Source organism: Pan paniscus, chromosome 3 (genome assembly GCF_029289425.2).
Source record: "Pan paniscus chromosome 3, NHGRI_mPanPan1-v2.0_pri, whole genome shotgun sequence".
Lineage (NCBI taxonomy): Eukaryota > Metazoa > Chordata > Mammalia > Primates > Hominidae > Pan > Pan paniscus.
Genome location: NC_073252.2, coordinates 150,743,519 through 150,763,585, shown reverse-complemented (window position 1 = coordinate 150,763,585; position 20,067 = coordinate 150,743,519). Strand labels below are relative to the sequence as shown.

The following is a 20,067-nucleotide window of genomic DNA, read 5'->3' as shown; positions in this document are numbered from 1 at the left end:
TTCCAAATGGGAGAAATTGGCCAAAACAAAGGGGTTATAGGGCCCATGTAGTCCAAAATCCATCAGGGCAGTCAAATTTTAAAGCTCCAAAATGATCTCCAGGTCTCACATCCAGGTCACGCTGATGCAGGAGGTGGGTTCCCATGGTCTTGGGCAGCTCCACCCCTGTGCCTTTTCAGGGTACAGCCTTCCTCCCAGCTGCTCTCATGGGCTGGCGTTGAATGTCTGAGGCTTTTCCACGTACACGGTGCAAGCTGTCGGTGGATCTACCATTCAGGGATCTGCAGGATGGTGGCCCTCTTCTCATAGCTCCACTAGGAGGTGCCCCAGTAGGGACTCTGTGTGGGGGGCTCTGATCGCACGATTCCCTTCTGTACTGCCCTAGCAGAGGTTCTCCATGAGGGCCCCACCCCTGTAGCAAACTTCTGCCTGGGCACCCAGGCATTTCCATATCTCTTCTGAAATCTAGGCAGAGGTTCCCAAACCTCAATTCCTGACTTCTGTGCACCCGCAGGCTCAACATCATGTGAAAGCTGCCAAGGCTTGGGGCTTCCACCCTCTGAAGCCACAGCCCAAGCTCTACATTGGCCCCTTTCAGCCATGGCTGGAGCGGCTAGGACACAGAGCATTAAGTCCCTAGGCTGCATACAGCACAGGGACCCTGGGCCTGGCCCACAAAACCACATTTTCCTCCTGGGCCTCCAGGCCTGTGATGGAAGGGGCTGCCGTGAAGATTTCTGACATGGCCTGAAGACATTTTCCCCATCATCTTGGCAATTAACATTAGGATCCTTGCTACTTATGCAAATTTCTGCAGCTGGCCTGAATTTCTCCCCAAAAATGGGTTTTTCTTTTCTATCGCATAGTCAGGCTGCAAATTCTCCAAACTTTTATGCTCTGCTTCCCTTATAAAACTGAATGCCTTTAACAGTACCCAAGTCACCACTTGAATGCTTTGCTGCTTAGAAATTTCTTCTGCCAGATACCCTAAATCATCTCTCTCAAGTTCAAAGTTTCACAAATCTCTAGGGTAGGGGCAAAATGCCGCCAGTCTCTTTGCTAAAACATAACAGGAGTCACCTTTGCTCCAGTTCCCAATAAGTTCTTCAGCCTGGATTTTATTGTCCATATCGCTATTAGCACTTTGGGCAGAGCCATTTAACAAATCTCTAGGAAGTTCCAAACATTCCCACATTTTCCTGTCTTCTTCTGAGCCCTTCAAACTGTTCCAATCTCTGCCTGTTACCCAGTTCCACAGTCGCTTCCACATTTTTGGGTATCTTTTCAGCAACAACCCATTCCTGGTACCAATTTACTGTATTAGTTGGTTTTCACACTGCTGATAAAGACAGACCCGAGACTGGGAATAAAAAGAGGTTTAACTGGACTTACAGTTCCACATGGCTGGGGAGGCCTCAGAATCATGGCAGGAGGCGAAAGGTACTTCTTATATGGTGGCAGCAAGAGAAAATGAGAAAGAAGCAAAAGCAGAAACCCCTGATAAACCCACCAGATCTTGTGAGACTTATTCACTATCACGAGAATAGCATGGGAAAGACCGGCTCCCATGATTCAATTATCTCCCCTTACGTCCCTTCCACAACTCATGGGAATTCTAGGAGATACAACTGGAGTTGAGATTTGGGTGGGGACACAGCCAAACCCTATCAAATAGCACCAAGAGCTCTTCTGTAGTGCCAAAAAAAAAAAAAAAAAAAAAAAAAAAGAATAAAGATATTTAAGTACAAGCAAAAGTATAAACTTATGGCAACAACTGACAGATACAACAAGGATTATTAAGGTAAGGGATAGAGAAGGTAGTATAAAAGGAAAATGAACAGGGGAAGTAGGTCAACCAATAAATGAATGAGGCAACATGACAAGAAAAACAGGCATGAAAGTTTAAAAGATACTGGTTTAAAGACATCAAAGGTTAACTTGATAAGGGTGTGAATGCTAATGGCAAATTCTTAAACATTAAGAAAAAAGTTTGGGAAAGATGCCAAATAGCTCTGAATGCTGAAACTGAGAGATTATTCTTTTTTTTTTTTTTTTTTTTTTAAAAAAGACAAACTTCAAAAAGCACTCTATTCTAGACTAGGAAAAAATAAAAATAAAAAACTTAAGTAAACCATAGTTTATTATTTCAACTATTTCTGTAGATGAAAATAAATAAGAAAATAGATTTTGGATTCAAATTTTGTGAATAAAATCAGGTAGATTAAAATAATATTTAAGAAGATATGTTCAATGACTAAACCTAAAATTGCTCCTATTATATATTTGCTTTGAATCACCATGTTGGTCTTGGGACCAAAATTAACAACCAATAAATGAAGCTAAATATTCCCTTTAAGGAAAAGCATTAAAGCATTTGTTACAGAATAGAAACCGAAGAAATTAAAGGTAGAAAGCATGAAAGAGAGAGGACCAAAGACATAGCCAGAATCAAGTTATTAGAGAGTAAAATGGGGCCGGGCGTGGTGGCTCAACACCTGTAAGTCCCGGGAGGCTGAGGTGGGAGGACTGCTTGAACCCAGGAGTTCAAGACCAGCCTGAGCAACATAGGGAGACGCCCTCTCCACAAAAAATAAGAAATTAGCCAGGAGTGGTGATGCCTGCCCGTATCCCAGCTGCTCAGGAGGCTGAGGTGAGAGGATCACTTGGGTCCAGGTGGTTATGGTTGCAGTGATCCATGATCATACAACTGCACTCAAGTCTGAGTGACAGAGTGAGACCTATCTACACAAACAAACAAACAAACAGTAAAATGGATAACAAGCACAGTCCTGAATCAACCAAATCAGAATCAGTATTTGAAGCATTATCCAAATGATAGTGAATGCCCAACATTAGCTAAAATTTGAGCTGAGAAGCTCAAAAAGCAGTAAGAACACAGAGAGTCATGCAGACCCCATGAGGTCATTACACTATGAACTTTTTTTGGTTGAGTGGAATATGTCAGCCAGGACACACTGGACTATTAACTCCACAGAATCATGTAAGTCAGATACTTTCTTTTTCTTTTTTGACCTAGATTAAAATATCCAAGTTAAGTTCTAATGAAAAAAACTGTCATTTAAAAATAAGGTTTAAAGAAAATAATGCCTCCTTCAAATAGTACTATACCATATGTATAACATTTTAAAGAGTTGTCATTTTCATTAACACAAATTTTTAATAGGCTAAATGTGGCATATTAATATGAGATAAATATGGAATCTTAATAGTGATTCAATTCAGATTATTGTAGAGATAAGAGATGCAAGAAAAGAAGCAGATAACACATAAACACATAGGAACAAATAGATAATGAACAACGAAAACATCAACTAAACAACATGAAAGGAAGACTCAAATGAACAAAAAGCTTAAACTTGCTCAGTCTAGTATGAAAGATGAACAAGTAAAATCAAAGGGAATGCCAAGGAGGAGGCAAATATAGTCTTATGAACAAAGTTACAGAAGTATGAGAAAGCACAGATTGTTTAGGAAGTTTCTGGGTAATTTGGTATGAATCACTTGATCCATAGATAGAAAAGAGGCAGAGACAGAGTGGGAAAGGTAGATAGAGGTCAGATTCATGCCACTCTAAAAACAGTGGGGATTGACTGAAGGATTTTAAGCAGGAGCGAACCCACGTTAGGCAGAGTCGAACATGTAGTCTTAGCGAATTGGTTAAGAAGCTGTTACAGTAATGTGAGAGAGTAATAAATATGAACTATGGCTGTGAAGGCTGGGATGGAGGAGAACGGGGAAAAGGTGAAAGAATATTAAGAAGGCAGAATGCATAGGACTTAACGACTGACTGGCTATGTGGAATCAGCAAGAAGATGCAATAGAAATCCGTGAATATTTTAGAAGAAGAGTTTAGTTTAAGCAAGCATCACTTTTTGAAGACTACCACTAGGATTTCTCAGATTCTACACTTACATGAGCTAAATAATTTTTGGACAGATTCATGTAACATGTTTCAGGGAGGTTTTACCATCTTAAGAAAACCTATACTTTTGTAGAAGACTTCTACATCATATTTTTAAGGTATTAACTGAAAGAATAAATTCACTTCTATTTTACTGTTGAGAAGATGTAAGAAAGGCCTGTTCTGTATAAAAATACAGACAATTCCTAATTTACCAATCACTAGACCCACAATCAGTTCACGAATACAGGGAGAATTGTGGCTAATGTTCTAACCTGAGCTGCTAGGGCTTTCATCCTAACTATTCCACGAATTCTACAGTCTTGTCCCTGTTAAAATTCAAAAGGTACTAAGTGGATTTGGGGGCTGAGCTGCTTGTAATACATCAAATACAATATGGGTTAAACAATTTGCTTATTTGTTTTATGGAGGGCATAAGAAAAATAATCACCAATTACTCTGAAGCAATGCAACTAAGAATGTTAACAAACTTTAGAAACACAACTACTTTGCAATCTGGTGTTGCCCATATAGTTAATGCTTAGTTATTATAGTAAAATCAGAGAATTTCAAACTTTGGAGAACTAATATACCTCTCTTCACCTTCAGCTCCTATAAAGTATCAAAAGGAGGGGAAGGAGCAAATATATCTATAGTAGCTCTACAGCTAAATAAATTCCAAAGCAGTACATGTCTTCAATTATGTACATTATCGGTTAATAAGCATTTTAATAGCTTTTTTACTCTTTTGTACTAAATTCTTAAATTACATGCAAAGATCAATGATAAAACAAATACTTCATTTTCAAACTGTATTTCTACCATGTTTAGATGGCATTTTCTCTTCTCTATGTGCATTTAATTGCAACATAATGACTTGAATAAACATATAAATGAACTTTTTTAGAGCCATTTAGGGTGGAAACATTAAATAATTACAAACCTTATAGGTGTTTAGACTCCATTTTCTAACAAGTTCTAACTTTTCCATTGCAGGATTTTTAATTTCATCTGCTAGAATAACTGGTCCACTTTTTGTCTGTGTTCTCTGGCCACCTGCAAGATAACAAAAGATAAAAACACAATCCAGATGAAGACAAGCAGGGAAAGAAAACAAAACCCTGACATTGTTCAAATTAAAATTCTTATGCATCTAAAAAAAGAAAAAAGGTTCCCACAAAGTAAAGAACTAGAACTTCCTGGAATCGCTGAGGATAGTTTCCTAATTACTTAAACAACACTTCTGTCCATTGAACACAAATGCCATGTGACTTATCTGTCTTCTTTAAACAAACAAACAAACAAAAAAATTCTTGCTGCAATCAGCCTTATTTTCTATATAAGCTGCCGCTTACTTCAAGAAAAATAAAATTTCCACAACTAATTTTATACACTAATGACACTAAAAAAGAAGTATCTTGGTCGATAAAAATCTAAAAGGCCACGTATTCCCCACAGTGATCTTTCACTGTAATGTGCAGACTACAACAACAATAGAATGTTGCTATAATTTTGGAGAATTTGAAAAAAATAATTCAAATTTCATACAGTAGTTCAATTCAAATAGTCATTAAAGATATGCTATCACTAGTATGAAAGGCTGGGTTGAAACAAGATCTATATTGTACCTCTTTTTTCTCAAGAGACCACAAAAAAAAGGTAAGAAAACCAAAAAGAGCCATAATGAATAAAGAAGCAGTGTAAATTCCTGACAATGTACTCTTCCAACAATTAAGAATTTTTGATATGAAAGCAACTCTACAACTATATAGTTCTTAATAGTAAAATACTTTTCATAGTCAAAATATTTTTCATTTCAGTTTTGGGATGGAAACTTTCTAATAATTTAAAAAGAATAATGAAATAAGGAAAAGAGAAAAATTAGGATCAGCCCCCAGTAAAAATGTGATCAGCCCCCAGTAAAAATCCCCCAAAATTTCTTCTCTCACTTATTCCTACAATCAGACCAATCTTTCCCATAGCTTTACCAGTCCGAGAACAAGAATGGTATATAAAATAGAACACATTTAAGAATTTACAAAATTCTCACAAAACAAAATATAAATGTTAACATTTCATATAAGAAGAAACGTGGAGTTCATTTTTTCTCCCATTTTTATAGTCCAGTAACGGTAAAGTGCAGAGCAAATTGAATGTAAAGATACTGATTTTCCCAAGTATTTTTCATTGGGTATAACTGGTAAATTAATAGTATTGTGTTGCAATCTGCAAACTATTTGTAAGTTAAAGCTAAAAGTAAGAAGACAAGACCTTTTTCATTTAATCCATTCTTAAAAACAACCAACCTAATTGTTGAAGGTTGTTTTTCCTTCAACTGAAAATAGAAGGCAGAGCTGCAAAGATGAGAGTTTAGGATCAAACAGTAAACCTACATTTTCCAGAGCAAAGAAAGAATGATTTAAAGCAAATCAAATTTTATGTTTTAATTTTAAAATGGATTAAGTTTCAGGTGTGAGATACAGCCGTATTATTCTGAAAAGCCACAAAGATAGGATACAGTTAGAAAAATTATTTCCTTTATTGTTAATAAGGCAGCCACCAAAAAAGTCAGAATCACACACACCTAAGAATATAAAGCAAGTGATTATGAAACTGAGTAAATTAGTGTAGCTTCAGCAGTAGCAATAAGTGCTTTATCCAATCAGTGCAGTGAATACCTGCAGGAACAATTAAATCACTTCCTTGCTGAGCCAGTCGACTAGCTGCAACCCTGCTAGGAGACATAACAGATGGCAGTGGCGGTGCTGGGGAACCTGAAAAGGTAGACATTTTAACTGTGAAAATCCTTTTCCTCCTCCACATACTGTACATTTTGAATATAGGGTTACTGATATTTCCTTTAAAATATTCAAACACTAGGATTAAAAGTTGGAATTAATATATTTGTTTTCTTTCAGGGAAGGACTAATAATAAATGTATGCTACCAGGCTCAGTTTTTATATAAACTTTTCATCAAACTATCAAAACTAAACAAAATATGTAACTATATAATGAAATCTGGTAAGATGACATCTAACCAGGATTTTAACTGGACTCTACTATTTCCAAAATCAGTTAACAGAATGTGAATACAGTCCCATAGTTGGACGATTTAAAGCTTCAGTAAATATTTCATAACTTGCTACTCTCATATATAAAGGAAAAGCTCTTCAAATAAAAATTCAAAGGCATGTAAGGGATATTAAAACATGCTCTCATATCTCTTATAAGAAATGTGAATGAACTACAGCCTTCACAGGAATTGTAGCCAAAAATTTCAAATCACAAATCAAATGTCACATAGTGTGTCTCATTGCTATTCATAATGTGGACATAGAGGACCTTCTTCAATTCACCTGGACGCTTGTTAGAAATGCAAAATCTCAGACCCTGCCCAGACCTACTGAACCCAAACCTGCATTTTCATAAGATTTCCCCAGGTGATTTGTGTGTACTTTGAAATTTGAGAAGTGCTGATGTAGAATATTTTTTGACATTATAAGAATCACTTTTGGAGCTTTTAAAACATACCTGCGATACTCAAAAAGATCTACTGATTATCAGTGAAACAGGCATCTATTCTTTTGCAAAAGCCACTCAAGATGATTCTCAAACACAACCAAGTTTGAGAACCAGAGGAAACAACACAATTTTTGAATGAAACACAACTACGTTTTAAATTCTAACACTGAGTTTAAAATTCTGGCTCTATCTACCACATGATATCAGGAACACCGTGGCAAATTACTAAACATCTCTGAGCCTTAATTATCTACAAAGTAAGAAATATTAACTACTGGCTGAGAGCGGTGGCTCATGCTTGTAATCCCAGCACTTTGGGAGGCAGAGGCAGATGGATTGCTTGAGCTCAGGAGTTCAAGACCAGCCTGGGCAACATGGCAAAACACCATCTTGCTGGGCGTGGTGGCACAAGCCTGTAGTCCCAGCTACTCAGGGGTTGAGGTAGATGGACTGCTTGAGCCCAGGAGGAGGAGGCCGCAGTCAGCCAAGATCGCACCACTGCACTCCAACCTGAGTGACAAAGCCAGACTCTGTCTCAATTAAAAGAAAGAAAGAAAGAAAGAAAGAAACACTGACTACCCAACATTGTTGCTAATGTCTAGCATTAAACAAAAAAAGGGAGTAATAGGTTTTTAAAACTGAAAAAATATTAAAGTCCTTCCATGTTTAGCTGAGAATATTTTAATGTCTATAATGTACTTTTATTTCAATTACACTCTTCCCCAGTTCTCTGGAAAAAATACATGCATTAAGTTCATAATTAAATTTCCTAATAAGAAAGACATGTCTACTTTCTTTACTATTAGTAATAATTGGTCATATTCCAGATGTACTAAATTCTGACATAGAAACAGTCACGAGTTCTAACAGTATAAAATATACCTTAACTTGAACTGGATCTCACATTAAAATTCAAACATGCAATAGACCTAAACTAAATAGATTGTTGTTAACTTTCAAAATGAGAGATATTTTTCTCTTTAAATCTGTTAAATTATAAAATTTAAAACCAGAAGGGATGATGGAAATCAACTAAACTGTCACATTAAATGGTAAGATTAATGAAGCCCAGAGAAGTTAAAATAGTTTCTTATTAGAGACTCAGATGTTCTGAACACCATAATATCTCCATTATTAAATTCAATATAGAAATCACTAATCTACAAGTTACTTGCTGAGTTGGAAGGCATTTTAATAGGTTATCCAGTTCAATCGCCATTTTAAACAAAGACTGTATCTCTACCGTCCAAGGCATAAGGGATTCTAAAATAAAGTGTAAAATAAAAGAAGACCATTGTACTTCCATGTCTTGACCCCAGGAATAGGAGCTCTATTGTTCTAGTTATTACAGTTTCTTAATCTTGCATAAGAAATAAACCATAGCACTACATGAGATGTGTATAATATATATAACAAATGATATGTAAATTTTCAAAGTAAAATAGCAAATGATGTAGTGTGGCTGTAACTGGGACTTCAGCTTTTTCGATTTACCTTCAAAGGTAATTATCACTTTTCTGTATCTTTAATACTTTAACCCTTTAAACAACTGTTACCAAAATCATTCACCAATACCAACTAAAAAATAAATAATAATACAGGATCTCTCAATAATACAGGATCTTACTAACTGGCTAAATTCGGGGAATTAAATGTATTTCATCTCAACAACAAAAATCTAGAAAGATGAATACATATGTGCAAAGATTTATACCCCCATTAAAACAAAACCCTGGTACCAAGTACACTTCACTCTTGTGAGCTTTGATTTATTCATGATTTCCACTATTACTGATTCTGCAACATCTTTGGTGCTAGGCCGATTTCAATATTTGTTGTTTTTAAGCTGAATTTAAGTATAACTTTTTAATTTGCTCTAGATAGATGAAAAAGTAGATGGTTATACTCTTCTTGTTAACTGTTTAAGCAACAGTCATAATTTATCATTTAGTCATCTTTCCAGAGAGCTAACACAGCCCTAATTCCTTTAACATTTTTTCATAAGACCTATTTTCCAGATTGTAACCATTGTATGTTATTCTTTCTCATGTTCATTCCAATTTATCTACATATATCTTAAAACAATCACAACTTTCCAACAAATGCTTAACTAATTTAAGTATAGCAGCAGAATGATTATTTTCCTAATACACTGATCAACAATACAGTTTGGATTTTAAAATGTTTTACAAACTCAGTTCAGAGAGACATATATTACTACCATTATCACGAAATATATTTTCTTATTCCAATTGGAAGGATTAGGATGTATCTATAAGCAAGTGAAACTGATGGGCATTTTAATGCTCATGTATATCGGTTCATGATGGCCAACTGATTTCAATTATTGTATAATACCATTATAAAATAACTTTAAGGGGAAAAATGCCAGCTAAATAATTTCATTAAAAATATTTAAAAGATTGCTTTTACAAGTAATTGTTTGGAGACCCTCTCCCCTCTCCCCTCTCCCGTCTCACCTCTCTCCCTCTCCCCACGGTCTCCCTCTCCCTCTCTTTCCACGGTCTCCCTCTGATGCCGAGCCAAAGCTGGACTGTACTGCTGCCATCTCGGCTCACTGCAACCTCCCTGCCTGATTCTCCTGCCTCAGCCTGCCGAGTGCGCGCCACCACGCCTGACTGGTTTTCGTATTTTTTTGGTGGAGACGGGGTTTCGCTGTGTTGGCTGGGCTGGTCGCCAGCTCCTAACCGTGAGTGATCCGCCAGCCTCAGCCTCCCGAGGTGCCAGGATTGCAGACGGAGTCTCGTTCGCTCAGTGCTCAATAGTGCCCAGGCTGGAGTGCAGTGGCGTGATCTCGGCTCGCTACAACCTCCACCTCCCAGACGCCTGCCTTGGCCTCCCAAAGTGCCGAGATTGCAGCCTCTGCCCGGCCGCCACCCCGTCTGGGAAGTGAGGAGCGTCTCTGCCTGGCTGCCCATCGTCTGGGATGTGAGGAGCCCCTCTGCCTGGCTGCCCAGTCTGGAAAGTGAGGAGCGTCTCTGCCTGGCCGCCATCCCATCTAGGAAGTGAGGAGTGCCTCTTCCTGGCCGCCATCCATCTAGGAAGTGAGGAGTGTCTCTGCCCGGCCGCCCATCATCTGAGATGTGGGGAGCGCCTCTGCCCTGCTGCCCCGTCTGGGATGTGAGGAGTGCCTCTGCCCGGCCGTGACCCCGTCTGGGAGGTGAGGAGCGTCTCTGCCCGGCCGCCCCGTCTGAGAAGTGAGGAGACCCTCTGCCCGGCAGCCGCCCCGTCTGAGAAGTGAGGAGCCCCTCCGCCCGGCAGCCGCCCCGTCTGAGAAGTGAGGAGCCCCTCCGCCCGGCAGCCACCCCGTCTGGGAAGTGAGGAGCGTCTCCGCCCGGCAGCCACCCCGTCCGGGAGGGAGGTGGGGGTCAGCCCCCGCCAGGCCAGCCGCCCCGTCCAGGAGAGAGGTGGGGGTCAGCCCCTGCCCGGCCAGCCGCCCCGTCCAGGAGGGAGGTGGGGGTCAGCCCCCGCCCGGCCAGCCGCCCCGTCCGGGAGGGAGGTGGGGGGTCAGCCCCCGCCCGGCCAGCCGCCCCGTCCAGGAGGGAGGTGGGGGGTCAGCCCCCGCCCGGCCAGCTGCCCCGTCCGGGAGGTGAGGGGCGCCTCTGCCCGGCCGCCCCTACTGGGAAGTGAGGAGCCCCTCTGCCCGGCCACCACCCCGTCTGGGAGGTGTACCCAACAGCTCATTGAGAACGGGCCATGATGACAATGGCGGTTTTGTGGAATAGAAAAGGGGGAAAGGTGGGGAAAAGATTGAGAAATCGGATGGTTGCTGTGTCTGTGTAGAAAGAAGTATACATGGGAGACTTTTCATTTTGTTCTGTACTAAGAAAAATTCTTCTGCCTTGGGATCCTGATGATCTATGACCTTACCCCCAACCCTGTGCTCTCTGAAACATGTGCTGTGTCCACTTAGGGTTAAATGGATTAAGGGTGGTGCAAGATGTGCTTTGTTAAACAGATGCTTGTAGGCAACATGCTCGTTAAGAGTCATCACCACTCCCTAATCTCAAGTACCCAGGGACACAAACACTGGGGAAGGCCGCAGGGTCCTCTGCCTAGGAAAACCAGAGACCTTTGTTCACTTGTTTATCTGCTGACCTTCCCTCCACTATTGTCCTATTACCCTGCCAAATCCCCCTCTGTGAGAAACACCCAAGAACGATCAATAAAAAAAATATATATATTTAAAATATCTTAATAGTAAAATTAGTTTTTTATTCTATGTTGACATTTAAATTTTAGAATTGGTGATTAGTCAAAAAATGGTACCAAATTATGCAAAGTAAGCCTTATGTTTTTCAGCACTCTTAGTTTTAGGTACTCAGTCAGCCCTTCCAAATTCAAAATTATCCCTGATATAAGAATGCCATGATGCTTCAGAATGACTCCTAAGACACTGACATGATTGCTCCCTTTATTTTTCTAAACATAAGTATGAAAAGAGAAAAAAAATGATGTCAGTAGACAGTCCATTCATTTCACAGCCTAAAGGAGAGGATATTATACTGGATTATCCTAAACGTCTATTTCCAGGACCCATATAGCAGAGAATATACTTCAAAATCTAAACTGTTCTTTAAATAAAGTATTGGCCAACTGTACAACAAAAAATACAGCATACGGCCGGGCGCAGTGGCTCATACCTGTAATCCCAGCACTTTGGGAGGCCCAGGCAGGAGGACTGCCTGAGCTCAGGAGTTGGAGACCAGCCTGGCCAACATAGTGAAACCCCGTCTCTACTAAAAATATAAAAATTAGCCCGGCGTGGTGGCAGGCGCCTGTAATCCCAACTACTTGGGATGTTGAGGCAGGAGAATCACTTGAACTCAGGGGCAGAGGTTGCAGTGAGCCAAGATCACGCCACTGCACTCCAGCCTGGGCAACAGAGTGAGACTACATCTTTAAAAAAAAAAAATACAGAATACTAATATCTGCATGAGGGCTATGGTTTACAAAGGCATGGACATAATTGTTTCTTCATTTTGTAAAATGTAATGCAGCATTAAAATTAATATGTGCTTAATTGAACTGAACATAAACTGTAGCTACTACTTTACAGTACTGTCCAGAAAATCTATTTCCCACATCTAAATGTTTACACGGCTTCACTTTCACTCGAGTAAAAAAAAAAAAAAAAAAAAAAAGTTTAAAAAAGTTATCACAAGTAAAAGCATTAAGAAAGGAGCCAATATTTTTCTATTAAAAATAGACATAGATATGAGATGTGTGCAGAAAAGAGTTAACACAGCAGGTCTAACTGCTATCCTTAAAAAGGCTGGCATGCGGCAACTTGAATTTTGGGAGGATTCCCTCCATTGCCAGAATGATTACGAGTGCCTCACTGTGCTTAAGCTGTTTACCTGCAATGTGGCTTATGCTGCTTGCCTGCTTTCCTTCTGGAAGTCTAGAATCTTGGTATGTAACAGATGGAGAAACCTATGTGATCAGCCCCCAGTAAAAATCCCAAGCATGGAGTTTCAAATGAGCTTCCCTAGTTAGCAAAATTTCACCTATGTTGTCAGTCTCACTGCTGGAGGAATTAAGCAATTCCTGTGTGATTAAGCTGGGAGAAGACTCTTGGAAGCTTATGCCTAGTTTTCCTCAGACTTAGCCTATGCACTTTTTGCCTTTACTGATCGTGCTTGCTACTCTCATTATAATAAATCATAGCCATGAGTGTCACTATGTAAGTCCTGTGAATTCTCCTAGCAAATTGCTGATTTGGTTAAAAGAATGCTTAAAGAATATTAATTTGGCAGACATGTAAGAACAGCTTGGAAGAGTCAGAAACTGAGGCAAGATCAATCATAAGATACCACTATATCTCAGGTATTCAATAGCTACAGTTTAGGATAGAGAGGTGGTCAAAAGTATGGAGAGAAGGGAGGAAATTTAGGAATAATTAAGAGTAATTAAAATACAAACTTTTAATGAGTGTGGTCTTGGAGACCTCCTATATAACGTAAAAAGTTCATTTTTCTATTTGTTTTGAAATAAGAAATATGTATTTATAAAAATCAACATTGATTTATAAATTTCAAGGTTACAAGTTAAAATAATCTACATCTACATTTCTGACATAATTTTTGTTTTTATTTCAGTATTTTATAACCAATTCTTAAATAATAACCAGTGATATCATGCACATTGATCTGTTTATATAAAGGAGACTACTCAAATAATTCTATTACTTAAATTGAAGAGAAAAAGGAATACATTTATAATCAATGTTTTATCACAGAATGAAAGGGCTCCATTCTTGTGCTTTATTAATAAAGGTAGCATTTGGTGAACTTCTCCCATCCTCCATCCCAGCCATCTTTACAAATATATGGGCTCTTACCTTGAAATGCTCCTGCTTCAATAACACCCTCTTTGGTATTGTCAAAGCCATGAGATGTAATTTGGGTTTCTGAGAGACCAAGTCCAGATGGTAATGAATGCTTCAAATCCTTAGCAAGATTTAAATAAAAGAAAAAACTTTGTAAAAAATCCCACATGACGTAACAGTTCAGAATAATTGTATCCTTTTAATCAAATCTTAGATTATTTTTCTCTCTGCTATGCGGTATTCCCTTATGCTATCATGGCATTCTATAATGATGTATAATCAGCAGCAAATACAGCAAGATTTGTATTAAGTGGTATTGTGTACATCACATACAATACACTTTCATCATTCTGGAATTAAGCAGCAGGCAGATATTAAAATTCAATGTAAAAATTTTAATCTTACTGATACATCAGAAAAATTATTTTAATGAGCAAAATTAAGATCATTCAATTTCCATGTCTAATATGTAAAAGCTGACTGACACCTAATATAATCACAATGAGCCTGGCTAATGCACAGTATAAACAAATCATTCACTTGCCATGTTAATTTCCCTTCCATTTCAAGAGGGCTTCTCTGACTTCAATCAGGGTGAGGTAAGCAAAACTTATTTAGATTTACATTGCACAATGATAATAGTTAACCTAACTGCAAATTAGCCTATAACAGAACCTTATTATAATAAAAATAATATTCAACACTGGGTCTTAAGAGCTTAAAAAGTATAAAAAGTCAAGAAGCACAATGTTCTTTAAAAGGCACAATCCTAGTTAAGTATATTCTAAGTTTTTTTTTCCAGAACTTTGTAAATTAAATCTCAGGGCTTAAGTAATGATTAGGCAAAAAGGCCAAGTAAAACTGTAAAATCACCAAGAAGTAAAGCTGAGGCTACAGTCTGCTGGCTTCAAGTGATGCAACAATTATGAATAATGTAGACTTAAATCTGGCCTATCCACATGATTAGAACTTCAGAGAAATCAAACTGAAATGAAGGCATTAAATCTACAATAAAATCACTTTTCTATTTACCTTTATTAAATTTTCATGGGAATTTCAGGGCTATGACAAGTTAAAAGTAAACACAGCTAGTAAGCTAAATTTTTAGACTGATCGTAGTTTAAGATAGCAGATTTTAGATCATAAATATATATAACTACTGTTATATATTTTTTCTAAACCATTACACCTTTTCTTGATGTACTGGTACAAGTATAGAGCCTATAGCAGGGGTCCAGGATATTTCTCCAAAGACAGTTATCCTTTTTTTTTTTTTTAAACCTAGGACAAAACATACACATCTTAATCAGAAGGTGAAGGCAACATGCAATCAAAGAGGAAAGTATACAACAATTTATAATGTAGTTAAGAATTCAGAAGAGGAAATGATCAGTGTGCATTCAATAGAAGAAAAAGTCTTAATGGAAGAGATGGATTCTAAGCTGCATCAGTGACCAACATGGATGATATGGAACGCTGGAGGGATGGAATAGGGTTAGGAAGGGTTCATCTTCAATCTAGTAGACAAACTTTCAGGGAAGAGGGTGGGTAGCACTGGGCAGTCATTATCATATTATTGGGATAGCATGGAGGCCAGCAACTAGGCTACCATGGCCAACGTCGCTAAAGGTCTATGTTGAGAGATAGCGGTAAATGAATTAGAAAATTTTGAGTAACGGGTTTACTTGATTTGGTTAAAGCATTGCTTAAAGAATATTAATTTGGTAGACATGTAAGAACAGCTTGGAAGAGTTAGAAACTGAGGCAAGATTAATCATAAGATACCACTGTATCTCAAGTATTCAACAGCTAAAGTTTAGGATGGAGAGGTGACCAAAAGAACAGACAGAAGGGATGAAATTTAGAATAATTAAGAGTAATTAAAATACAAACTTTTAATGAAAATTCAAGGTATAGCCATACATTAAATATAACAATAAAGTGGTATAGCTAAGATAATATATACTACTGAAATAAGAAGCCCTTTCAGAAGTTAATTTCCATAATCATGAACCAAAATGCAAAGGGATTATTAAATCACTAGCCAAGAAGATTTAATCTTAAACAATTATATCTACTCTGCTACTGAAATAAAAATATTGTAGGACAAGTTAAGTGACATATTGTATATTATAACTTGAAAACACCCTATTTTGGAATGTTTGCTGAAGAAGTTTCCATCTGGATTCTAATGTTCTAAATGTACTCCTTAAATGTACTTGATGTTTTTCTTGACCAATGTATAAGCAACCCTTAATTACCTTTTTTTCCTTAAGTTTTTCACTATTTTCAATGAGGAACTTACTAACTTATACAACGTCATAGAAATACAGTAAGGATAACTTGGTTCATCATCTCTATACTTCTGAGAAAAGGTATATGCTGCAAATGAAAATAGGTGGCTATAAAGAATAGAAACAAAACAGTTCCTAAAGATGAATAGAATCTTCTAGGTGCTAGGCCATGGAGTCATGCTTTTCTCTACTTTGCATCATCTTTGGAGGACTCTCTGGGACTATATTACGATTAGGTACCCAGGTCCAGAGCATGCTGAATCTCTATCACTAAACTTCTTTAGTTAACCATGAACATTTATTAGAATCTGTGATTTTAAATTAAGTACACAGGATTTAATATAATTTCCATTCTGAAAGGTCAAGTTTTACATTGCTTAAAACTATTCTTAGATATTTTTACTAAAGCATTTTAAAAACTGAAGTATAAAAAAGCCAATTTGGTTCAATTAAATTAAAAATAGTTTTTAAAATTCCCTCCAGATCCTAACACCTAAGAATGGAAAAACAAACACCCATATACTGACCTTCTACTGTCTATTAACAACATTTGTAGGCTGTCTATGAAATCTAAAAACCTACCTTGTCATAAGTATCTTTGCTTAGTTTTAGCCATTTTAGTTTTATCCATTCAATCTTAAATCTCCAATTTTGCAGCTTGGTTTCCTTTTTCTAGCTAAACAAATATCTGTCCAGTTAGTGACTAATTTATTATTGGAAATAAATTAAACGGAGGGGATTGTGTCTGGGAATGGCTCCTTTATCCTGTAGTTCTCAAACCTGGGATTTCATCACACTGGCAGTGAGATGTGTGTAAAGTGATTTGTTACTAATAGTAGTTGAAAGCAAAACACTTATCAACTTCAGTGTGCAAAGTATTTATATTACGGTAGGTTCAAGGTAATCTCTGTGACTCTTGTTGCATTTTAGTATGCTTTTTGGACTGAGAGATACAGGGTGGAGTTTCAGAAGGCAAACAAAATTGTTTAGCACTTTGGACATCAGTGAAAATGTCTGAGAACTGGCTCTGATTTCAAATGCATCCATTATTTCAAAAAAATAATACCTAGCAATCATTTGATGAGGCAGTTTGATATAATGGGTGCAATGTGGGCTCTGAAGTCAGCTCAGATATACCTGAGTTTGAATCCTGGCTTCAGTCACTTAATGGCTGCATAACCCCAGGCAAATAGTCTGAATTGCTGAGATTCTTCACTGTAACATGATAATGTTAAGGGATAATTATTCTTACTTCATAGACAACATACAAAAAGTACACTACAACATCTGGTACTTCATGTATTAATGTCTTTCTCCTTCATCCCAATTTTTAAATAGAACTCTTCTGGAGACTAGAAGTTGGAATGATGAAAGATTATTTTCTTATATGTAAAACTGACCATTATATCTAAGAATGTATTTTCATATCACTTAGGATGAGTGATTTTTATTTTTTGAGTGACAAAGTCATGAAATTATAAGTATTTCCACCCTTATTATACTTACAACCCCATCTTAATTATATTAGAGCATGCCTAGATGGGAAACTAACCATATAATTAACTTCTGATATCCAGTGACTTTAAACAGGGCAACTAGATAGAATTTACAAGTCGGAGAGATCTGTTTTAAAATGTATAAAACGACACCTTTAGTAGAAATAGAGTTTCTGAGTGAGAGACCAAAAAATGTGGGAAAAAAGACATGCTTTAAAGGGAAGGTGATGAGTTTGATACAAAAAGTAAGGAATATACAGAGTACAAACCAAAAAATGCAAGAAAAGCCCAGCTGGAAGATCATTAAAAATAAGTACCTTCAGTAGGGATAGGAATGTTTTCATAAACAAAGAAAGGCTGCTAAAGAGAATTTGAAAGATAAACTGGTCTTTGAAACAGTCATTGGAACACTTGTGAAAATCCTCAAAAGACTACAAGCTTGGGTATTCTGAAGAACATCACTCTATATTCAATAAGTGAGGCATCTGAGGAATTCTAGACCTCAAGACATGATTGGTTACCTACTGTACATAAAATCCCAATCAAACTCTTTCTTTCAAAGAGATAAACTGGTCAGGCATGATGTGATGGCTCACACCTGTAATCCTAGCACTTTGGGAGGTTGAGACAAGAGGATCGCTTGAGCTCAGGAATTTGAGACTAGCCTAGGCAACATGGCAAAACCCCAACTCTAAAAAAATACAAAAATTCAGCTGGGCATGGTGGCATGCGCCTATAGTCCTAGCTACTTGGGAGGCTGAGGTGGAAGGATGGCTTGAGCCCAGGCGACGGAGGCTGCAGTGAGCCAATTGGTGCGACTGCCCTGTAGACTGGGCAGCAGAGCCAGATCCTGCCTCAAACAAAAACAAAAACAAAAAACAAAAAAGAGAGATAAACTAGTATGTCTCTTATAAAGGAAAAGAAAAATATTGGTCTTGGGTCTCAAATGGGTCTCTCAAAACATTAGATTTCCTACTAAAAGTCTTTTTACCATCTGGTTTGGATATGAGGTTTGGATCAGAGATTTACAGGGCTTGCTCCTTTAAAGATAACATACAACATAGCAATCCCCTCCAACCTCCACAAAAGAAATCCCTATTCCCCTTACCTTGTTCTATTTTTCTCATAGCAATGACCATTAAGTGATATATTATGTGTATATTTGTTTATTTTTGTGTCCCCTCACTATACTATACATCATGACAGCAGGGTTGTTGCCTATTTTGTTTACTGCTATATACCCAGCACCTGAAATAGTACCTGAGATATAGGGGGATCAAATAAATATTTGAATAGATAAATAATGAATTTGTTGAATGAACTAAAGGATTTATGATTCAATGCCATGTAGATTAAGAAGCTGCAATAATAACGGGTTTATTTTGAAATATAATTTAATGTATATTTGCTTATTCTTACATTAGACTTTTTGGTCAGAGAAAGAGATAAGGTACACTCCTTGCCATCTCATTGGAGACAAGATAGACATTAACATAAAAATTGAACGTGGTGCCAAAGTAAAAACACTAAGTATCAGAAGAATTCAGAATAGACTAAGTCCATAAAAAACAAAATAGGAAGGAAGGAAGTACTGCCTGAGCTATGGAACATAAATTATTTATTTACTTATTTTATTTTACTTTTTTGAGATAAGGTCTGGCTCTATCATCCAGGCTGGAGTGCAGTGGTGTGATCTGGGCCCACTGTAACCTCCACCCCCTGGGCTCGAGCCATCCACCCACCTCAGCCTCCCGAGTAGCTGGGATTACAGACATGCACCACCACGCCCAGCTAATTTTTGTATTTTTAGTAGAGATGGAGTTTCGCCATGTTGCCCCAGCTGGTCTCAAACTCATGAACTCAAGTGATTCGCCCGTCTCAGCCTCCCAAAGTGGCGGAATTGCAGGTGTGACCCAACAGGGGTGGCTTATTTATTTACTTATGTATTGAATCAACATCTAATGACCACCAACTTCATGACAGCCACTGCTCTAGTCACTACTGACACGGCAGTGAAAGAAAAACAGATAAAGTCCCTGCCCACATAGACTGATGTTCTGGGGGGTGGGGACATAGGAAGGGAGGAGATTGATAGTAAACAAACATAGGTGGTAATAAGTCCTGTAATTAAGTAATAAACAAGTAAATAAGTTTTTGTTTTTAAAGGCAGGATAAGAGGGATAGAGAGTGACAGATAAAGGTTGCCACTTCAGATGCAGTATTTGGGGAAGGTCTCTCTGACGAGATAAATTGTGAACAGAGTCCTGAACAAAGTGAGAGAGTAATAAGCTGGGTTGCTGAGGGACTGGTGTTATTTAACTAAACTGTGCTAACTGAAATTAATGTATATTGGAACTATACAAAGCAAGAACTGTGTATATATTACCTCATTTAATCTTGACAAACACTTGAAGTGCTTTCACTCCCATTTTACAGATGAGAAAACTGGGACACAGAAGTATGTCATTTTGATATTAACT

At 37.8% G+C, this 20,067-nt stretch overlaps 1 protein-coding gene across 10 annotated transcripts in view; it reads right to left on the bottom strand.

Annotated features, from left to right (window-relative positions):
* ARFIP1 (ADP ribosylation factor interacting protein 1) overlaps positions 1–20,067 on the bottom strand; it is a 132,914-nt gene that overhangs the window by 34,629 nt on the left and 78,218 nt on the right. For 5 of the 10 annotated variants that reach the window (XM_008968906.6, XM_008968907.6, XM_055111923.2 and 2 more), the window contains 3 exons: positions 13,810–13,918; positions 6,601–6,696; positions 4,866–4,978 (listed from right to left, as the gene is read on the bottom strand). In XM_008968906.6, coding sequence (XP_008967154.1) covers positions 4,866–4,978; positions 6,601–6,696; positions 13,810–13,918 — 318 coding nt within the window. The remainder of the gene's footprint in view (positions 1–4,865; positions 4,979–6,600; positions 6,697–13,809; positions 13,919–20,067) is intronic. The other 5 variants (XM_008968908.6, XM_008968909.6, XM_057302185.2 and 2 more) reach the window with 1 other exon arrangement.